This window comes from Thamnophis sirtalis, unplaced genomic scaffold, assembly GCF_051295495.1.
Source record: "Thamnophis sirtalis isolate CommonGarterSnake01/CBP01778 unplaced genomic scaffold, rThaSir2_p1.2 scaffold_9, whole genome shotgun sequence".
In the NCBI taxonomy this organism is placed as follows: Eukaryota; Metazoa; Chordata; class Lepidosauria; order Squamata; family Natricidae; genus Thamnophis; species Thamnophis sirtalis.
In genome coordinates this window covers 59,429,233-59,448,123 of record NW_028261389.1, presented here as the reverse complement: position 1 = coordinate 59,448,123, position 18,891 = coordinate 59,429,233, and the positions used below count along the sequence as shown (strand labels likewise).

The window sequence follows — 18,891 nt, the reverse complement described above, 5'->3', positions numbered from 1 at the left end:
TCAGTTGACTATATACAGGGCATTAGTTTAGGAGGTACCTAGGTCCAGATGCTTAGTCATTGCAGAGAGGTTTATATAGAAATTGTTAGAATTGTATATACAGTCCGCCTTCCCTTGAACTCTCAAAGCACAGAAATAGAGATATGTGGTTTTTTTTGTTTTCTGTTACATTGACCTCCAGGAAACACCATGTGACTGTTTTTGTCCTATTTGGACATCACAATGAATTTACAGATCTTATTCCCTATAGATGTTCTACCTCCATAATGGGTATTATACCCCAAGGTATAACAACTACTACACATATCTGATGAGCCTCAGTACAATAAAACTGGTCACATAGTGTCTCCTATTGATCAGTGTAGCTAAAAACACCACAAGGAATATACTGCACAAAGACACTTTTCAGTGTACCACAGTGAAGCAAAAGAAATAGAAACTGGCTTTAATAATCCTTGTAGTAAATAGAAGCGAAGAGAATATCTGTTTCCAATTTAACTCTGCATCATGCTATAAACATTTGCATTGTAGAATTTGACTATTTAACAAAATGGATTCAAGAAAAGTAGATGATGTTGGGCTTATTTCAAAACAGCAATGTTTTGGTGATAAGAGTCACGAAAATAGCCTAGCTTCATTAAGTTGGATGCCAGTTCAGTTTATGCATCTATCTATTATATTAAGAATATGTAGATTCGCTATGTTTTGTGTTTGTATATCCTCCCTCCTGTCAGAAAACCCTCCCTCCTGTCTCTTTCAGAAAACCATCCTAAATAAGCTTTATTCCTTCTCCACCAATTTTTTCTTTTCCTTGCATTCCCTGTCTTTTTTTCTCAGCATCATCTCAGAACTCTATTAGAATTAAATCTGCAGTGATTGACATGTTGTAATTGCTTCATCCTTGTGTAAGAAGAGATGGCAGTATTTTGTCGCTCAGGCACCCAACCCTTGCAACAGAATAAATGCATATTATGATAGTTCACAGATGGTTAAATGCTTTGGGGGGGAAATCAAAACTAGTAATCTGAAAAACACATAAATGCTTTCTGGAACAGTTGCAGACAAGCTTGATACATAAGAAAACATTGCATATGCTAATGTAAAATAGACTTAATTCTGTGTCATGGAGACCAGTCAACTTAAAGAAGAAATTTGCTATTTAGATGACTCTTCCATGAGTCAAATTTTATGACGTTGATACCATTTGTTAATTACTGTCTTTAAGGAAGGTTGCAAATTATGGAAAACATAATTATGGCCATAGTATTTACATACAAAATACGTACATAGAAGCTTGTCTTTTCTTAAAGTAATTTGTTTTCAATGTTAGTTATAGCAGTTGTTACTTATTTAGTGCAAGTAGTTAAGAAAACAGACTATAAACCAAGAGGCTGTGAGTTCTATCCCGGCTTAGGCATTACGCCTAACCTTGGAGTCAGTCACTGTCTCTGAGCTCCTGAAAGGAAACAGTAGCAAACCATTTATGACACCTTGTCAAGAAAACTGCAGCAAGTTGTCCAGGCATCAACACTGACATGAAGGAACAACAACAATTTGTATCATATTCTCCTTATTTCCCCCCACCCCACCCCAGCATTTTCCTAAAGTATACACTGGACAGCCATGAAGTTCTACTGCAATAGAAAACTTTAACTATACATGTGTTGTACCCAAAATGGGTTTTAGCCTAGCATCAAAGCCAATAAAGACCAGCAGATATGAGGAATCCGCTGGCTGGGGAATTCTGGGAGTTGAAGTCCGGACATCTTCAAGTTGCCAAGGTTGAGAAACACTGAGCTAGAGGTTATAAAGTTTATATATCTACGTGCCTTAGCACATTGTGTATCCTTCTTACTTGTAATTTTCTGGTTGCTAGGCAGTAGTGTCCCACCGTTGTTACGCTCATCACAGCTGCAACTTTCTGTGTCAGCAATTCCTTTAACAAACTTTCCTAATTCCAACCTGAGTCCTTCATTTCCCACCTTTGAGTCTTTTTAAAGCTTTGACTGAGAGGAATCACCCAATAACTTAGTCTTTGGGATCAAATCCTTACAACAACTAATAATGGTGGATAAACTTTGCCAGTAAGCACAACAAATAAACCGTGTTATAATTAACACAAGAATAATAAAAATGTTTTTGGGCCATGCAAAATTGGGTAGCCAGCTGATAAGCCAATTCCACCAGTCATCTTCCTCTTTGACAGAACTTTCATATTCTAACCATTCTTGCCTTGCATACTCTGATAAAGTGGAGTTTCTCTATGAAAAGGGGGAACGGGGAAAATGGCTTACATTTATTTTTATAGTTATGCCAACAAAGAACAGGGCAGAAGTTGATTGGTTTAGAAACAGTCATCTGTCCAGTTTCATCACAAGAATTGAAGTATCCATTAATATGGGAGCATAGCCATAGAAAAGAGCAAAGAAACATTTGCAAAGGAAAAATGGGTTTGTGTAACATACATTCTCAGCACTTCCCAAGGTTGGCTTGACTATTATTATTATTTTGTTCATGGAGGCTTGAGAATAGCTTAAAATGAAACTGTTATCTAAAATGTCTTGAATGTTCTCCTGGCTTCTGAAAGAGAGACCTTTTATTTATGGTTGAAGTTTATGGGAAATTATTAGCTGTACAATTAAAAAGCAAATTTAAAATACAAGAAAACCCATGTTAATTACCCAATGCAACAGTACTATAAAAACCATGTTTTGAGTATTACAAAGTCCATCCTCCATGGCCCTCACATATGAGCCGTGGTGGCTCAGTGGTTAGAATGCAGGCTACTTCTGCTACTGCAATTCGGCAGTTCTCTCCTACTCAAGGTTCTCTCAGCCTTCCACCCTTCCAAGGTCGGTAAAATGAGGACCCAGATTGTTGGGAGCAATATGCTGACTCTGTAAGCCTCTTAGAGAGGACTGTAAAGCACTGTGAAATGGTATATAATGTGAAATGGTATATAAGTCTAAGTGCTATTGCTATCAAGTTGCAGAGCTAAATTACTAGGATGTAGGAATAAAGTGCAGAATAATATCAGCAACATGTTTCAGATGATGACTGCTTTGGCGATACAGGAGTTATTTGGTTTCTTTTTTTCTTCTGTTCAATCATGTCCAATTCTTGGAGAGTGCCTAGACATGTCCCCGCAGTTTTTCTTGGCAAGGTTTTTGAAAAGTGGTTACATATTCATTTTTTTTATTAAAACTATAAAGCTAAACAGATTAAAACATTAAAAATGGGGGGGGGGAAAGACACTGGCACCGAGTCAAACTTCTAATGTGCAGTCATCTATCCTCAGCCTTGAGGGAAAAGCCAGGTCTTCAAAGCTTCACAGAAGGCCAGGAGAATGGAGGTCTCGGGGCAGAAGGTGCCACAGAAAAGAAAAAAGCTTCTAGCTCCCAGCAGATGGCAATTGTTTTATGGAAGACTCTCCTTTGTTTTCCGAGACAAGCAAAACAGGAAAGTCACTACCAGTGACTGTGACTGGGTTCTATCAAAACAAGTCTTTAAAAAGAAAACTATTTTCAGGCTGTAACTGATGAAATGCTATTAATGATGATCTATTTTCGGGTTGTAGCTGTTGAAATGCTGAATGAGAGAATGCCATTACGTGGCCTCGCAGTGTCCCAACAAGGCGGGAAAGCATGCCCCATTCCTGTGTGATTTTTTTTATAGAGGCCTTGCAATGACTGGGCCCTGCTCTCCCTGGGCTTGTCCAGCCTCAGAAAATCATGTGATAATGACAGCTAGATTTTCAGAGGCCTTAGAGCAGGGGTCTCCAACCTTGCCAACTTTAAGCCTGGTGGACTTCAACTCCCAAAATTCCCCAGCCTGGGGAATTCTGGGAGTTGAAGTCCACCAGTCTTAAAGTTGACAAGGTTGGAGACCCCTGCCTTAGAGGACATGTGTCAGCAGAAGTGGCATGGTGTGTGGTCACCTTTGACATGTGTGTCATGGGTTCATCAACACCGCATTAGGTGCAACTCACAACATTGTACTAGACAGCTGCAGAATATTTGAAAAAACATCTTTAACACCATTGGTGTTCATATCTTTAGTCTATTCTAATGGGAAAAAAATCAAATTTATCCCAAACAATTTACACAAATCTATCCACTTTTTGTTGTATACTCGTTGTATAATTAATCTTTCATCATGCCATCTGCCACATTGAATGGTTTTTAATTGCAAAACTAATGTCTGAAAAATCCTTAAGCCTCTGCCACTCTCAAAACTTAATGTTTAGATGTAGATTTCTACTCAATACATCTGTAGGGAGGTGAAAATCCTGCATTGGTTTATTGAAACCCAGAGTGCCACTTACCCTTAATGGGCTTGGATTATGAATGTCACAATTTTGTTGTTGTTACAGATGGGGAACCCAAGGGGATTTTACCACAACCCATCCTCGGCCTGTCGTCAAAGTGAAACTTTTTACAGAAAGCACAGGGGTCCTGGCACTTGAAGATAAAGAGCTAGGAAGGGTGAGTGTTAACAGCTCTTTTACTAGTATGAAATACTCAGAGGGTAACTGCTATAAGTTTCTTTGTGAACCCCATAAATATGTATCAGTTTCAGACTTGCAGTGAAAATTTGTAGATAACAAATTATTAATGAGCTGTATCCAGAATGTATGGAGAATGGCAAGATGTTTGTTCTATGCAATTCATAAATGTAAAATAGAATTTGTCAGTAATTCATGTTTACTTTATCTCTGAAAGGGTGAACCTGGTACTTTCTGTGTAAAAAGTAACGTTATACCTATTAAAAATAGATACTAGATATACTGGTTTTGAACTGTGTGTTAAGCTTTAATCTTTTTCTTTTTTTGCTAGTGAAGATCTCAAAAAATAAATAAGCTAGCTAGCCTTCTCCAGATATGTCAGAATAGTAACTTCAGAATTTCCAGCCAAAATGATACTTTCTGAAAATTTGGGAATTGTACTACCAAAACATCGGGAGAAGAAGTTGGGAAAGGTGAATCAAGATTATACCTTTGGTTGTAACAAGTTTCAGTTATTATGTGCTCAGTATTTGTTCAGCAATATATTGGTGAGGGGAAGACAATAAAATAGGATGCATTGGGGTTTTTTTTGACCCCTTTAAAATGCCACTGCATCAGGTACATATTATCCTTGTTTAATGACCACAATTGGGACCAGCAACTTGGTCATGAAGTGAAAGGGTTGCTAAATGAAATCCTGACTGTGCTTATGATCTTAATTCAGATTCTTTGCTTTACAGACCTGTAAAGTCAGAAATATAAGGACTGGTTGTAAGATTACATTTTCATCATTGTATAACTTCAAACAGTCACTAAATGAGTGAGTTGCTAAATGAGGACTAGTTATATTTGAATTTTAATCAAGTCTCCACTTGGAGTATCTGGGTACTTTACAGCTCATTTGAGATAAAACAGTAATTTTAAAAACATGATGTATGAAATTAATAGAATAAAATCCAGGTATTCCTTACTTACCAATCATTCAAAGTTGCAATAGTGATGAAAATAACTTTCTTGTACATTTACAATCATTTGAGACCTTTCAAGAGGGAAAGGGATTTGCTCTTTTATGTGTTGAAAGCAATGTGATCATACACTGGTAGTAGGTAAGGGTCAGGGAAAGAAAAGACTGTCTACAGAAGGCAACTCGACTTTCTGGTTTTTGTTTGAAGATGTTTTGCTTCTCATCCAAGAAGCTTCTTCAGTTCTGACTGGATGGTGGGAAAGGGAAGGATTTATACTCCTTGCAGACATACTCATTTGCATTATTTTAGCAAGTTGTTAAAACCACCTGGAGGTTTATCTGTGTCGTCAGGCTCACCTGAGAGAGGGCTGTTCAATTTTGACAATGATGGCCTCATCAGAGGTGATGGTGGGGATACGACAGCATCTATCTCCCGTCTACCACACAGTCCTTTCATCAATTCCAAAAAGTCTCCACACCCATTTGCACCACTCAGGTGACCCTGATGACACAGATAAACCTCCATGTGGCCTTAATGACTTGCTAAAATAATGCAAATGACCAGCTGTCTGCAAGAAGTATAAATCCTTCCATTTCCCACCATCCGTCAGAGCTGCAGAAGCTTCTTCGGTGGGAAGTGAAATGATTTCAAAGAAAAAACAGAAAGTCGAGTTGCCTTCTGTAGTCTTTTCTTTCCCTGACCCTTACCTACTACCAGTGTATGATCACATTGCTTTCAACACATAAAAGAGCAAATTCCTTTCCCTCTTGAAAGGTCTCAAATGATTGTAATTGTACAAGAAAGTTATTTTCATCACTATTGCAACTTGAATGATTTTCATCACTATTGCAACTTGAAAGTCTAATTGCCTCTTGAAAAAAGCACCCTTTGGACAACCATGAACTGGATGACTGAGAATCTCCTTAATATTACCTTCAGAAATTGCTTGCTTTTTCTCTCTTTACCCCTCACCACCACAGAGTGGGGAAAAAAGAAGAGATTTCAATTGACTACTATAAGATATTTGTGCAGCACACCCACGGCTCCCAGGCCTAGACTGTGGGGTAGTCACATTGCTTTCAATGTGAACAAGACAGTAAGCAAGCACTTGAGCATTCCAAAGGCCAGAGGAATGGTTAGAAGACAAGCACAAACTGAAAGTGTGTAATTACCGTAAGTATAGTATTGTCTCTTTCTAGCTGGAAAGCACACTGAGCATTGATTTCCCAATTAAGGACCGCTTCACTTAGCAGCAGTTGCCAATTTCTAAGAGGGTCATTAAACGAGAATTCCCTGGAATCAGAAGTTAAAGTATTGACATTAAGTTATGATCCTTTGCAAATCATGCTTATTAGAAGAAAATTGAAAAAAGCAAGTAACAATGTAAATGGAAAAGCCTCCAACACTTGATTCCAGCATTGAGGCGCATCATTATACAGTAGACAATTCAGTATTTAAAGAAGATGCACATGATGGAACACTTAAATCATACTTGGTTTGAAGGCAAATTCTTTGTGTGAGGCATTGTCAGTCTTAGCAAGCAACATAGCCTGAATCAGATGTGGTGCTTGTTATCAGCTTGACTGGCTTTAAAAAAAGGTTTTGATCGATTCATGAAAGCCATGTGGATCAATAACTATTAGCCTTGATGGTAGTGTGACTGCTTCTGAAAACCATTTGCTGGGAGGCTACTGGGAGACTTCCTTGCACAGTTAGTTGGTCACTGTGAGAACAGGCTGCTGGATAAGATGGGCCTGAGGTCTGATCCAGCAGGGCACTGCTTATGTTCAATTTGTTCCTTACTGTGTAATATCTGCTGTTCCCAAAGCAAAAGAAGATTATTTAAAAGACACAATTATTACTGACTCTTTGGTTTCTTGAAGCGGTACAGGAAGAAAAATCAGGATAACTGTTTAGGAGATGTCTTATACAAATTAAACTACACTATTGCTGGAATAATATGGGCTTTTAATACTGAGAAATAAGAGCCAGTCTTGATTTTTTTTATAGGCTGGAATTTTTTCTTGATTTCAACTGTATGCTAGGTTGCATGAGAAACTATAATAGGTTTATTGTATTCCTGAAATCTTTGCAAAAGTGATTATAGATTTAAAATAACAACAACCCTATCCAGAAGGTAGGAATTATTAATATTATCCATATATTCAAAACTAGTAGTGATGCTACATTTCTGTTGGGAATAGCATCTTGTTCTATGAACGAAGAGATCATCATCTAGATTAATTTTTGCCTATGTCTCATTGAAATGAATAAATACATCCTTTGTGCTAGTATACTGGGAAGGACTTCCAAATCCCTAAGAACTTGTGGATTTGGAGCAGTAAAAGTGGTAGACATTCTTCTGATTGTGTTAACTGACTTGTTACAGGTAGTTCCTCGACTTGCGACTGTAATGGAGCCTTCCTATTATGGTCATAAATCATGACAGTTGTAACTGTCAGTTGTGACTGACCCAATTTTAGGACCTTTTTTGCAGTGGTTAAGGAACTGCCACAATCATAGAATGACTGTCAAGCACCAGAAAAATCAGGAGACTCAAGCAGTTCAAATGAGTATATAGATTTATTGCAAGCTTAAGCTCTCTACAAGAATCTGAACTACTAATGGTCAAAGCAATTTGGTGGTAAATGAGCCATGGTGAAATATACGGACTATATACAGTGGTGGGCTGCCACAGGTTCAGAACAGTTCAGGTGAAACGGTAGTTACAGTATGTGACCCACCTCTGACTAAATAACTTCACTATTCAGAACTTCAGTTCAGACAAGCCAATCTGCTTTAAACAGAAGTGCCAAGGCCAAATTCTGCATGCAACAATACTCCTCCACTTTGCTATATTAAATTGCACCCTATTATCTAGCTTCTACACCAAATGTGTGATGCTAATTTAAATATTTCTTAATGTTTCAAAGACTAACTCTTTTACATCTGTTCCAAAGATTATTAATTCTTACATACACAGAACCATTTGCTTTTAAAGCTGTCTGATATTATATTCTAGTCAAAAGTATTTTAATCATTTTCTTAATTGAGAAAGCAAACTTAAAAATATTACTGTACTATAGATGTCTAGTACATTTGCTTCTCATGCAAAACCATGTGTTGTGGATGTAACCTCAAGCCAGACATCCACAATACTCTGGGATGTTTGCCAGATGGTCTCAGATGTTCAGTTACATCCATGAGGGAGAAATGTTCTTTGTCACATACACACAGAGATTTACTCCAGTCTCTCCTATTCTGGAGATAAATCATTTGGGTCCTTTGAAAATAAAAAAGGCAGTATTGGAAGAGCAACCAAAGGGGCAGTTATGAATCAGGCCTGGAAAAAAGCCTAAGATTATTTCATTTAGCCTCTTATTAAAACCTAGATTTGCCAGGAATCTACAGAACATCCAGGTAATTGAGAAAAATAGAACATCTATTTTCCAGAGAATTTTAGTTTCGAAGATATATCGTATGTAATAAATTTAGGAATCTGAACTAGGATTAATACCTTTTCCTATGTTATGTAAGTATCCCTTTTGGGGTAGTTTTCTGTATAAACTGGGAAACTGTCAACTGTAATCACAGTCTTGCATTCCAGTCTTCAGTTTGAGCAGGAAAATGTTTTATTTATAATATTTTGGTGAGCTACCTACCTCAGAAAAAGAATTTATTTGTAGCAAAACCCCATCGTGTGGTATGCGGTAAGATTGCTCTCTTCTTCAAGGACAGGATGGAATGGCTAAAACCGTCTCCATGTATGACCAGGAAGATACATCACTATAATTGTTTTCATGTTTTAATTTCTAACCTATAGATTTCCCAAAAAGTAGAACAGGCAATTTTGTCAAATTCTGAGAATAGAGGATACCAAAAAAGTTAGTGGGGAAAGATTATCAGATTGATTGCAGTGGTGGGATTCAGCCAGTTCGCACCACTTCGGGAGAACCGGTTGTTAACTTTCTGAGCAGTTTGGTGAACTGGTTGTTGGAAGAAATCATTAGAGTTAGGGTTAGGGTCAGGGTCAGGGAACCGGTTGTTAAATTATTTGAATACCACCACTGATCGGTTCCTTCCCAGAAAATAAGTGGTTACAGCAGCAACTATGAAGTTGCTATCCTAAATTGTAGCCAATGTGGGGAGATCGGGGAAGTTTCTAGGAAATAAGTTTTGAGACCCCAGTCTTCCTTTATTTGGATTCAGATGTTTCCACTATACTCTACACACGTTACATGCATGCATGCATATATGCACATCATGTATGTGTGAGTGGAAGAAGCTCAAAAGAAATCTTATTAGCATTTCTTATTATACCATGAGATCAAGTGATGCTTTTGGAAGCTTTTGGTTCCACAAAGCAAAGCATCAAGTACTTGGCAAGAGATTGTGAGTTGCTTACACTCTTTAATCAGATTTATTAAAAGGGATTAGATTGGAGATATTTGACAGCTGGATACTTACACTGTAGCACCCAATACTCTGTTCTCTAGGGAGGGGATTTCTTAATTCTCTTGCTAATGGCCACTGGATGCTCAGGAGAAGTGGCTATTTTCACAGTTATAGAGGAACTTGCATGATGTGCCAAGTTAGTAATATTTTGTAAATTATTACCCACTTTCTTTGGGGATCCAAGAAGCACATTGCACATGGATTTTTAATTTCTTAAGGCAGTTTCAAAAAAAAAATCAGCATAAACCTTGCTTGGTTAACTGAACAATTTGTTTTAAACAATCCTAAACAAGCATCATGTCAGATTTATTGTGGGATCTTTCTGTTTCTTTTTTCATTAAGTTAATGCTTTTCCCATCTATTAAGATACATACATGATTGTATCTCTAAGGTATGTGTATTCCTCATATACAGAATCATTAAAAGTCATTATGAAGCACCAATTTTTTGTACCCCTCTCTTTTCTTCCTTTATTTTTTCCTGTTTCCTTGCATAATACATACTTTTTAAAAAGGGAGGGAAGGGAGGGGGAAGCGGAAAAGAGAGAAAGAAAAAGAAAGGAAAGAAAGAAAGAAGGTTAGTTACCAAATGCCCACATATTTTCTATACACACACACACACAAACACACACACACACACACACACACACACATATATTCATATTCATTCATTTTTTACTTTTGGTGACTACGTTATCATATCTTTGTGTTTTTCTTGGCTATAGGAAAGTAGTTTGCCATTATCTTCCTACATGATAAGATTGCTGGTTGTTGGGGGTTTTTTCATTCCAATTTCTTTATACTTTCCCATCCAAGAGGGTATAACCAGGGTTGGCCCCAGTTAGTTTTTATGTTGTTCAAACATCTGCTGCAACTGAGTACTTCTTACACAATGAAAAAAGAAAATGGAATGAAAAAGTGAACAGATATGAGAGTGAATATTTCCCTTTCTTTTCAAGTGAATATAATTGTTTTCCATTCATTAGCAGGAGTTCAGAGAAATATATTAACAATCCACAGTTAGAGATGGAAAATGTTACACTCTCATCAACAACCTTTTATTTAAAAGGCCCCTAGTGAAGGTCAGGGTTCAGTCCACACCCCTTTGGAGTACAGAAGCATCTTTTTGCCTTTGTGCAAGTCAGCAGATAAAATCAGTTCCTTTATTTCCATAGGGAAAATGAAAAGTAGGTATCCAGAAGGAATCTCAGCATGTTATAGCATAAAGTCTGGACAAAGTTTGTAAGTACCTCTTTTTTAAAAAGCAGTGCATAAAAATTGAGCATAGAAGTAGAAAATAAAAAAAATGGCTAAATTGCTTCAAGGCATATAAACATCTGTGCCAAAGGATGTTTTCTTACTTTCCTTTTTGTTACTGTTGAGCCAGTCAGAAGAGCAGATAAATGGCGAAATCTACATGGTTATTATTTCTGTCTGCTCGGTTATTTTTCATCAATACATCTGAATTTTACAACTTCATGATGCAGCTGGTTCTCTGTATAGAAGAAGGGAATCGCCCTGGCTAAGCAACATTATCTTTATTTCCCCCTTGGTGTGATATCAATTTAGGATTCATTGTTGTGGTCCTTATTACAAGTAGACAATCAGACAGCTGTCAGAGGCTGTGGAGCTATCTGTTGTATTGTATTGAGCGTCAAGTGAATAACTGCTGGTCAGACATTATCTGTGTATAACCTTCCTGATTCTTAGGGAGCAGGTTCATTCTCATAGGGCCAAAATAGGTGAACAAAATTAGCTAGGAAAACATAGAAGTTGGCAACAAAAGTCAAAGATAAGATGGCAGCATATGACTTCAGCCTGCAACATCAGCTTACGATAGAGGGGTATTCACATTTTTTAGAGGTTTACACATAGAACTATTGCTTGCTCCTGGGGAGGAAAGCTATGGCAAATCTAGACAGCATACTAAAAAGCAGAGAAACCACCCTGCCAACAAAAGTGTGTATAGTCAATGCTATGGTTTTCCCAGTTGCAATGTATGGCTGTGAAAGTTGGACCATAAGGGAGGCTGAGCGCCAAAGAATGGAGGCCTTTGAATTATAGTGCTGGAGAAGACTCTGCAATCAACTGCAAGGCGATCAAACCAGTCAATCCTAGAGGAGATCAACCCTAACTGCTGTTTAGAAGGCCAGATCCTGAAGATGAAACTCAAATACTTTGGCCATTTAATGAGAAGGAAGGACTCACTGGAGAAGAGCCTCATGCTGGGAAAAGAAGAAAGGGACAACAGGGGATGAGGTGGCTGGATGGAGTCACAGAAGCAGTCGGTATGAGCTTAAATGGAGGATGATAAAGGACAGGAAGACCTGGAGGAAAGTTGTCCATGGGATCGGACACGACTTTGCGACTAACAACAACAACACATAGAGATATGGGTGTGCCATCTACACAATGAATTTTCTGCCTAGTATGAAGGTGGCAGGCACTGTCTACATAGTTATGTAGATAGTGCTGGGAAAAGCTGTTCATTGGCTGTGGCTCATTTTCAGCATCAGTGACTGATGCTTTTCCATGCACAGAATCAATTAGGTTTAGCTGAAAAGTCTCAATGAATGATTAAGAAAATATTATTGGGGAAAGGGGTTTGTGAGGTACTAGTACAGTATCTCTGTTGGGACAAGCCTATTCTGCACAAAGAAGATGGTTGCTCTTGAACCAATAGTGTGCATAACATAACATCAAAAAGATGATAAGCAGTTTTTAAATGGATGCTGCAAAGAAAGCCAGCAAAATGCAACAAATATCCAGCATATAAGAATCACTCATAGCAGAGGGTGACATTTTTGGTAAGGAAAATGATAGAGAATGGTAGATCTAGGAAATGAATATAGTCAGTCAAGAGAGCTACAGAGTGCCAATGGTAAAGGAAAATCCAAGGGTAATATTATATAAGTTTGTCAAATGAAAGAAAATCTAAATAAAAATGGGAGAGTTGGAGTGCTTGATGTTAGAGTGCAAATAACAAATAAAATATATGGTAGAGTGCAGGTAAGAAATGAGATACATAGTTATCTCTTATACAAGCTCTGTAGATAAGGGTATATTGAGGATAAAATTGTCCTGTAACTTGAGAGTGGCATAGAGTAGCATAACAGAGTATCTATATATGGAACAAATTCTTTCAATGAGTCAATGTGTTTGTCTATATACTCCCCCAAAAGACAGTTAGTACTAGTGACATTTAGTCCAAAGAAACTAAAGTTAACATAAAAAATGGCAAATGAAGTTAGATATCTGAATCAACTACAATGATGGGCAGTTTCAATCGCTTTCACGTAAAAGGGGAAATGCCAGTGTGGTGTAATGGTTAGAAACAGGTTAGAAACTGGGCGACTATGAGCTATAGTCGCAAAAGTCAGCCTGGTGGCATTGGGACAATTACTGTCTCTCAGCTGTAGAGAGAAAGCAATGACAAGTGGCTTCTGGAGACATTGCCAAGAAAACTGCAGGGACTTGTCCAGGCAGGTCACTAGAAATCAACACCAATTCAAAGGCACAAAAAAAAAAAACCACAACCCACAACAGTGACATTAATGTCATCTTTTCTGACAGAGGCTGATCAGAAATAATTGCAGATGGCTTGATGAAAATGTCAAGCTCTATGTAGCTGCTGCAAAACCAGAACATTCTATGCTTGGAAACATTTTAGGGGAAATGAAAATAGAACAACTGATATAATAACACCCTTATACAAATCTAGGATGAAAACCACACTTGAATTATTATACATACTGTAGGTCTGGTCATAATTCCTTTAGAAAGATATTATAGAAGTGGAAAAGGTTTTGAAACAGAACAACCAACATAATTATGAGGTTAACTAGCCTCCTATGAGGAAAGATTGTAGCTCCAGCTTGAAAGCAACAGAGTCTTGACAAAGGTACATATAATCATTTATGGCATAAACAGTAAAGATGTAAAAATGTTTTTTGTTCACTCACAATGTAAAACTGGTCAGGGAAGACAGGGAGTTTCAGAATTGATGAAAGAAAGATGGGGTTTCATAGGACATAGCTCAACTGTGGAAGGCAACCAATTTAGATTGTTTAAAAGTGGACAGGGGTGCCTGCTCATTACTTCCTGAATCATAGGCAGCATGATTACTCTGAAGCAATGCTGAAAGAGACTGTGGTCCACCAGTCCAACTAGCCATTTGTGACCCAGAATACTGCACTTCATGTGCCTTTGGCCTGATCCAGCAGGATTGTTCTTATGTTTTTACTTGTCTTGGGTTTATCAGATATGAATCCTGGGTGTCAGGTGCCAGTGAAGGATTATAAGGGGAAAAGGATAAATTTCTGTGCAAAATATATCCTTGAAGTTATCTTCTTCCTTCTGTATATGCAACATGGGTTGGTTGTACCCAGCAGTCTCCAAGTCTCCCACCTCCCCAATATATTGGTTTACTCATTAATTGGACTTTTTAATTGCTTTGAAGCTCATCATATAGTAAAGTAATAGCTGCAAGCATAATCTTTACTTTCAAGAACGATTTTGTACCTCATAGTTTACACCAAAGGTACTATTAGAAAATAAAATCAGAGTCACTGTTGTATAGGGAAATGTACCTATATGGCCAGAACAAAAAAAGGCAAAGATAAACTAAAATGAAATTTCTTGGGAAACTAGAGGAGAAGGTGTGAACAAATATATGAAGTTATCTTCTGGTAAATCACTGATTTCTCACTGGCCATATTCACATATATTTAAACTACTGTATGTTCAGATATCAGGAACATTGACCCAATGGTTGTTTTTAATTAGTTATACTGCTCTGAAGGAGGGATCTTCTTGGATTTGTAGTTCCTTCTGGAGCAGCAGGAGAAGCCATAGCTAGTGAAGGAGGTTTGCCCATTCACATTATAATCTATCATAATTGTGCTTTCTTTCTTTGTTTTTCCTTCCTTCCTTCCTTCCATCCATCCATCCAATGCTCCAGCATTGGAGGATTTGAAGAAGAGATTGGACAATCATTTGTCTAAAATAGATTAGGGCAGTGTTGGCAAACCTTTTCGGCACCATACCAAGTGCCAAAACAGCACGAGGGAGTGCCAGAAACCAGAAGAACAGCTCCTCGGCACATACACATGGGACCGCGGGAAATCGGAAGAGCAGCTGAGCTGGTGGACATGTGCACCAGTCACTTGGTCTTCTGGTTTCCAGCGCTCCCACACTCATGAAGACCAGCACTGGAACCCGGAAGAGCAACAGGCAACAGTTGGCATGCCTGGAGAGATGGCTCTGTGTGTCACTTCCGGCATGCATGCCATAAGTTCGCCATCACTGGTTTAGGGTTTTTTGCCTGATCAGTGATTGGACTAGAAGACCTCCATGGTCTCTTCCAACTCTGTTAATCTGTTATCCTTCCGTCCATCATGTGAATTCTTAGTATTTGGCTTACATTCTAAGACACGTTCTAAGATACATATTTAACCCACACACTTTTTCTAGTAGATATATGCTTTTTAAAAGGAAGGTAATGCCAGTGTGAGAGGAAGGCTGTTTGAAAGAAACTTTTATTGTGTGACGTAAGTATGCATTCAAAAGAAACAAGCAATATTTGTCTTTATTTAAAAAAATATTGTGACTCTTGCCTCTGTGAGTGAATGAGAGTTTTGCTTCCAGGCATGAATAATATCCAATTCATTCACAGATTAATGCAATAGAGCAATATTGAGTTGTATGGGAATGATAGGGAGAGAGAAAAGAAATTTGATATTTAATTTAGCAGACTGTATATAAATACAAGTGCATGCTTTGTCATGCACATATATATATAAACTTTACAGCCATAAAAATGTTCATTTATGACAGGCAGATCCATATGTTGGTTCCTGACTTAATCACATTTACACATTTTATTAAATTTAATGGAACATCAATTAAGCATTCTTAATGTGACTCTGTTTTTATTAGTTTCCTTTAAACATGGATAAAATATTTTAGCAGTTTTGAAAACCACCTTCTGAAGATGTATTTTTGAGATGGGATTAGGATTGCTAAATTCTGTACCATCAAAAGAGCTTCTTCCTCCTCTACGTCCTGTCATGTTCTGGCCTTTGGAAATCCAGATATTTAAAATTAATTCAAAGCAGCATTCAATGTACATGCTTAACATAGAAGTAAATTCAGCATGGGAACAGCTGGGGTTGTTTGAGCACAAAGCCTGTTTCAATAAAAAGAAAACTTAGTCTTATTAGTTTTGATTATTCAGTTAAAAAAATAAACTCTAATTTGTTTAAGCTGCTCGTCAAATCCTTAAGTAGCCAATAAATAATTTAGCATTTGGAGGGTAAGCGTGGTTGTGCATGCTTTATATTGCTGATGTTCTGTTCTGTAAATGCTAATGATAATCTTAAAATAGTTTGCTGGCATGCCTTGTGAACATAGTTAAATAATTTCCCATTCTTCAGTGATCATTATTGTTTTTCTTTTGTTGGGATAAAATTGTTGCTTTGTCTTCAACTCATTGGGCTTTTGTTCTATTTCTTTCCCATCTGACAGTGAAGATTCACCACTCCTCTTCACCTTAACCTGAGAGAGCTTTATTTTATCCCTTCACGTCTAAGAAATAACATGTTCTGATACCCATTTGTTTCAGTGGTTGGTTCTGATTCATGTAGATCTTTCAAATAGCAGCCTAAGCTAATCTTTTAGAAAATAACTGATAATCCTGTCTCTGCCTCTAGAATTTGGAACTCTTTAAGTTGGTATGTATTTCCTTGGCTTTGTGTTTTTAGTTTATGTTTCAAGTTTGTCCATCCTTTGGTTTTCCTTGGCCAACCACAAACTTCAGAAGCTCCCACATTTAACTGATGATGTTTTTCTGTTCTCTAGCATATAGTAAATGATGCTTGTATAGTCATATAGTGTTCACTAGCTCCATCCAGGTTTGACACTGCCAATTAAGTACAAGCTGAATGTACAGTATGTAGGGTTGTAAGTTAGATGTATTCTAACATAATAGAATAGCTTGTAGTCAGCAGAGAAGAGAGTTCAGGGCAACTTGGGGAAGAAGGAATTTTGCTTACCCTAACTAATGACTGACTATTTCAGAGATTTTTTTTCAAAGTATTGTTTTAAAATAACTATTCAAATTGGGAAAATGTCATAAGATAAATTATCTTTGTTCCAACCTACTTGACAGAGAACTAACAAGAGGGGGGGTATCTTAGTATATCATTACAGAACTGTTCTGTTCCCCCTTCTCCGCTCATTAACAAACGGCAGGCAAACAAACTTAAAAGGAACTTTCTTTATCAGTTCTCAGCTCAGACTGGCTTCGAGCCCAAAAATAACATAAATACAGTCTCTGACCAGATAACAGAATACAAAACAAATCTCTCTTATGGCAATGCACTTCTCCAAGTGTATCCTTGAATCAGGGTTACAGAAAACCAAGCACTTTTCCAAGTGAATCTTACATAAACCACGACTGATCATCAATCAATGTTGAACGAACCAAGGAACGTTTACTCCTGCAACTAGGGTGTGGTACCATCCATCCTTTTATCACCCAAAGACCCACTAACGAGCCCCCGCTGCATTGTGAAACTTGCATCCCGAAAAGACTCACAGAAGACTGCTGCTGAGTCACAACACAGAACTATTTACTGAAAATTTAGAATTTAGTCATTTGTACCTCAAGTGGGGCAATTGAAAGTGCTGAGCTATTAGAAGAACATAAAGGGCTTTGATAAATTTTAAAATCTGAAACAGATTCTGTTACAAGAAAAATATGAATGGAAATGTATTCTTTTTAATTCAGTTTTGGTGTTTAATATTGTTAAAATACAGAATGTTATTAAAATATACAGAGACTAAACGTAACATTGTGGTAATTTGTACCGTTTCTTGACACCGAAAAGTGAAGTTATTTTTACCATTTAAATCGTTCCAATAAAAGATTTAATGATGCAGTATGATATTTTGCTATGATGTTGATATCTATTTTCTTTTAAGTGAATGGAACTGTTTGTTTTAAGATAATAAAAGGAACCATTCACACAAAAGGCATGCTTAATGTGAAAAAAATATTGCAATCATGTTTATTATCTGCTTTGATTTTTCTGATTTTGTTCCAAACTATGTAGTTTAACATTATTCACTGGGAAGTAATGTGTGTTTGCAATGAGATCAAGTGGATAAAAAACTTGGTTTGCGTTAGCAATTCCTTACAGCTTTTAGATTATGAGATACACATGTGAAATGGCCCAGAAACGTTGGACATCACAATGCAGTTCAGAGTGTTATCATTGGCATTGGCATTGGCATCCTTCAGTCCCAAAAAACTATGGTATCATGCTCAGGAAAGAGGTCCTGAAACAGTATCTGGTGTACTGAATGCAAAGCTGGAATGTCCTCTCCAGAGCACCAAGCCCGGGTAGATTAATATGGAGTATAGATTGTTACCCAAGTGTTATAATATCATTGTGTAAATATAGCATGTATTTATCTTTTCTAATGATAATGAATGTCAATCGTTACTTTTATTTACAACAGAATAACTTAATAAGTGAAACTGAAGCTCAGCTACTTTAAACGAAGTCTAAAATATTATTTTAGCATAGTTCTATGAGCTGCATTGATTAGAATAATGAAAGTAGTATTAATTTATTTAGGATAATTACTTCTAAACCATTTAATCCAAGACAGTAAAAAAAAAAAAGTACAACAAATTATAGGTTAGTGCTCTCTAATGTTCATTGCTAGTAAAAGCACATAAAAATCGGTGGAATATTCAGCTTTCAATGCTCATTATGTTTTTAAAGTAGGCCAGTGGAGAATCAGGACTCTTATGTGACTTATTTTTGAGAAAATGAACCTGTCTTGACTGAAGCTATGAGTTGCAGTGAGATGGAAGCTTGTGACTTTCTATGGATCCCATGTAATTTTTAGAAAATAGGAAAAAGTAGCATGGACAGCTTCTGGGTTGACCAGAGCTTCC

General features: G+C 37.3%; 1 protein-coding gene across 11 annotated transcripts in view; it reads left to right on the top strand.

Moving 5' to 3' along the window:
- Window positions 1–18,891, top strand: part of CADPS2 (calcium dependent secretion activator 2) — a 375,792-nt gene that overhangs the window by 167,620 nt on the left and 189,281 nt on the right. For all 11 annotated transcript variants that reach the window (XM_087723665.1, XM_087723666.1, XM_087723671.1 and 8 more), the window contains exon 7: window positions 4,373–4,484. In XM_087723665.1, coding sequence (XP_087579791.1) covers window positions 4,373–4,484 — 112 coding nt within the window. The remainder of the gene's footprint in view (window positions 1–4,372; window positions 4,485–18,891) is intronic.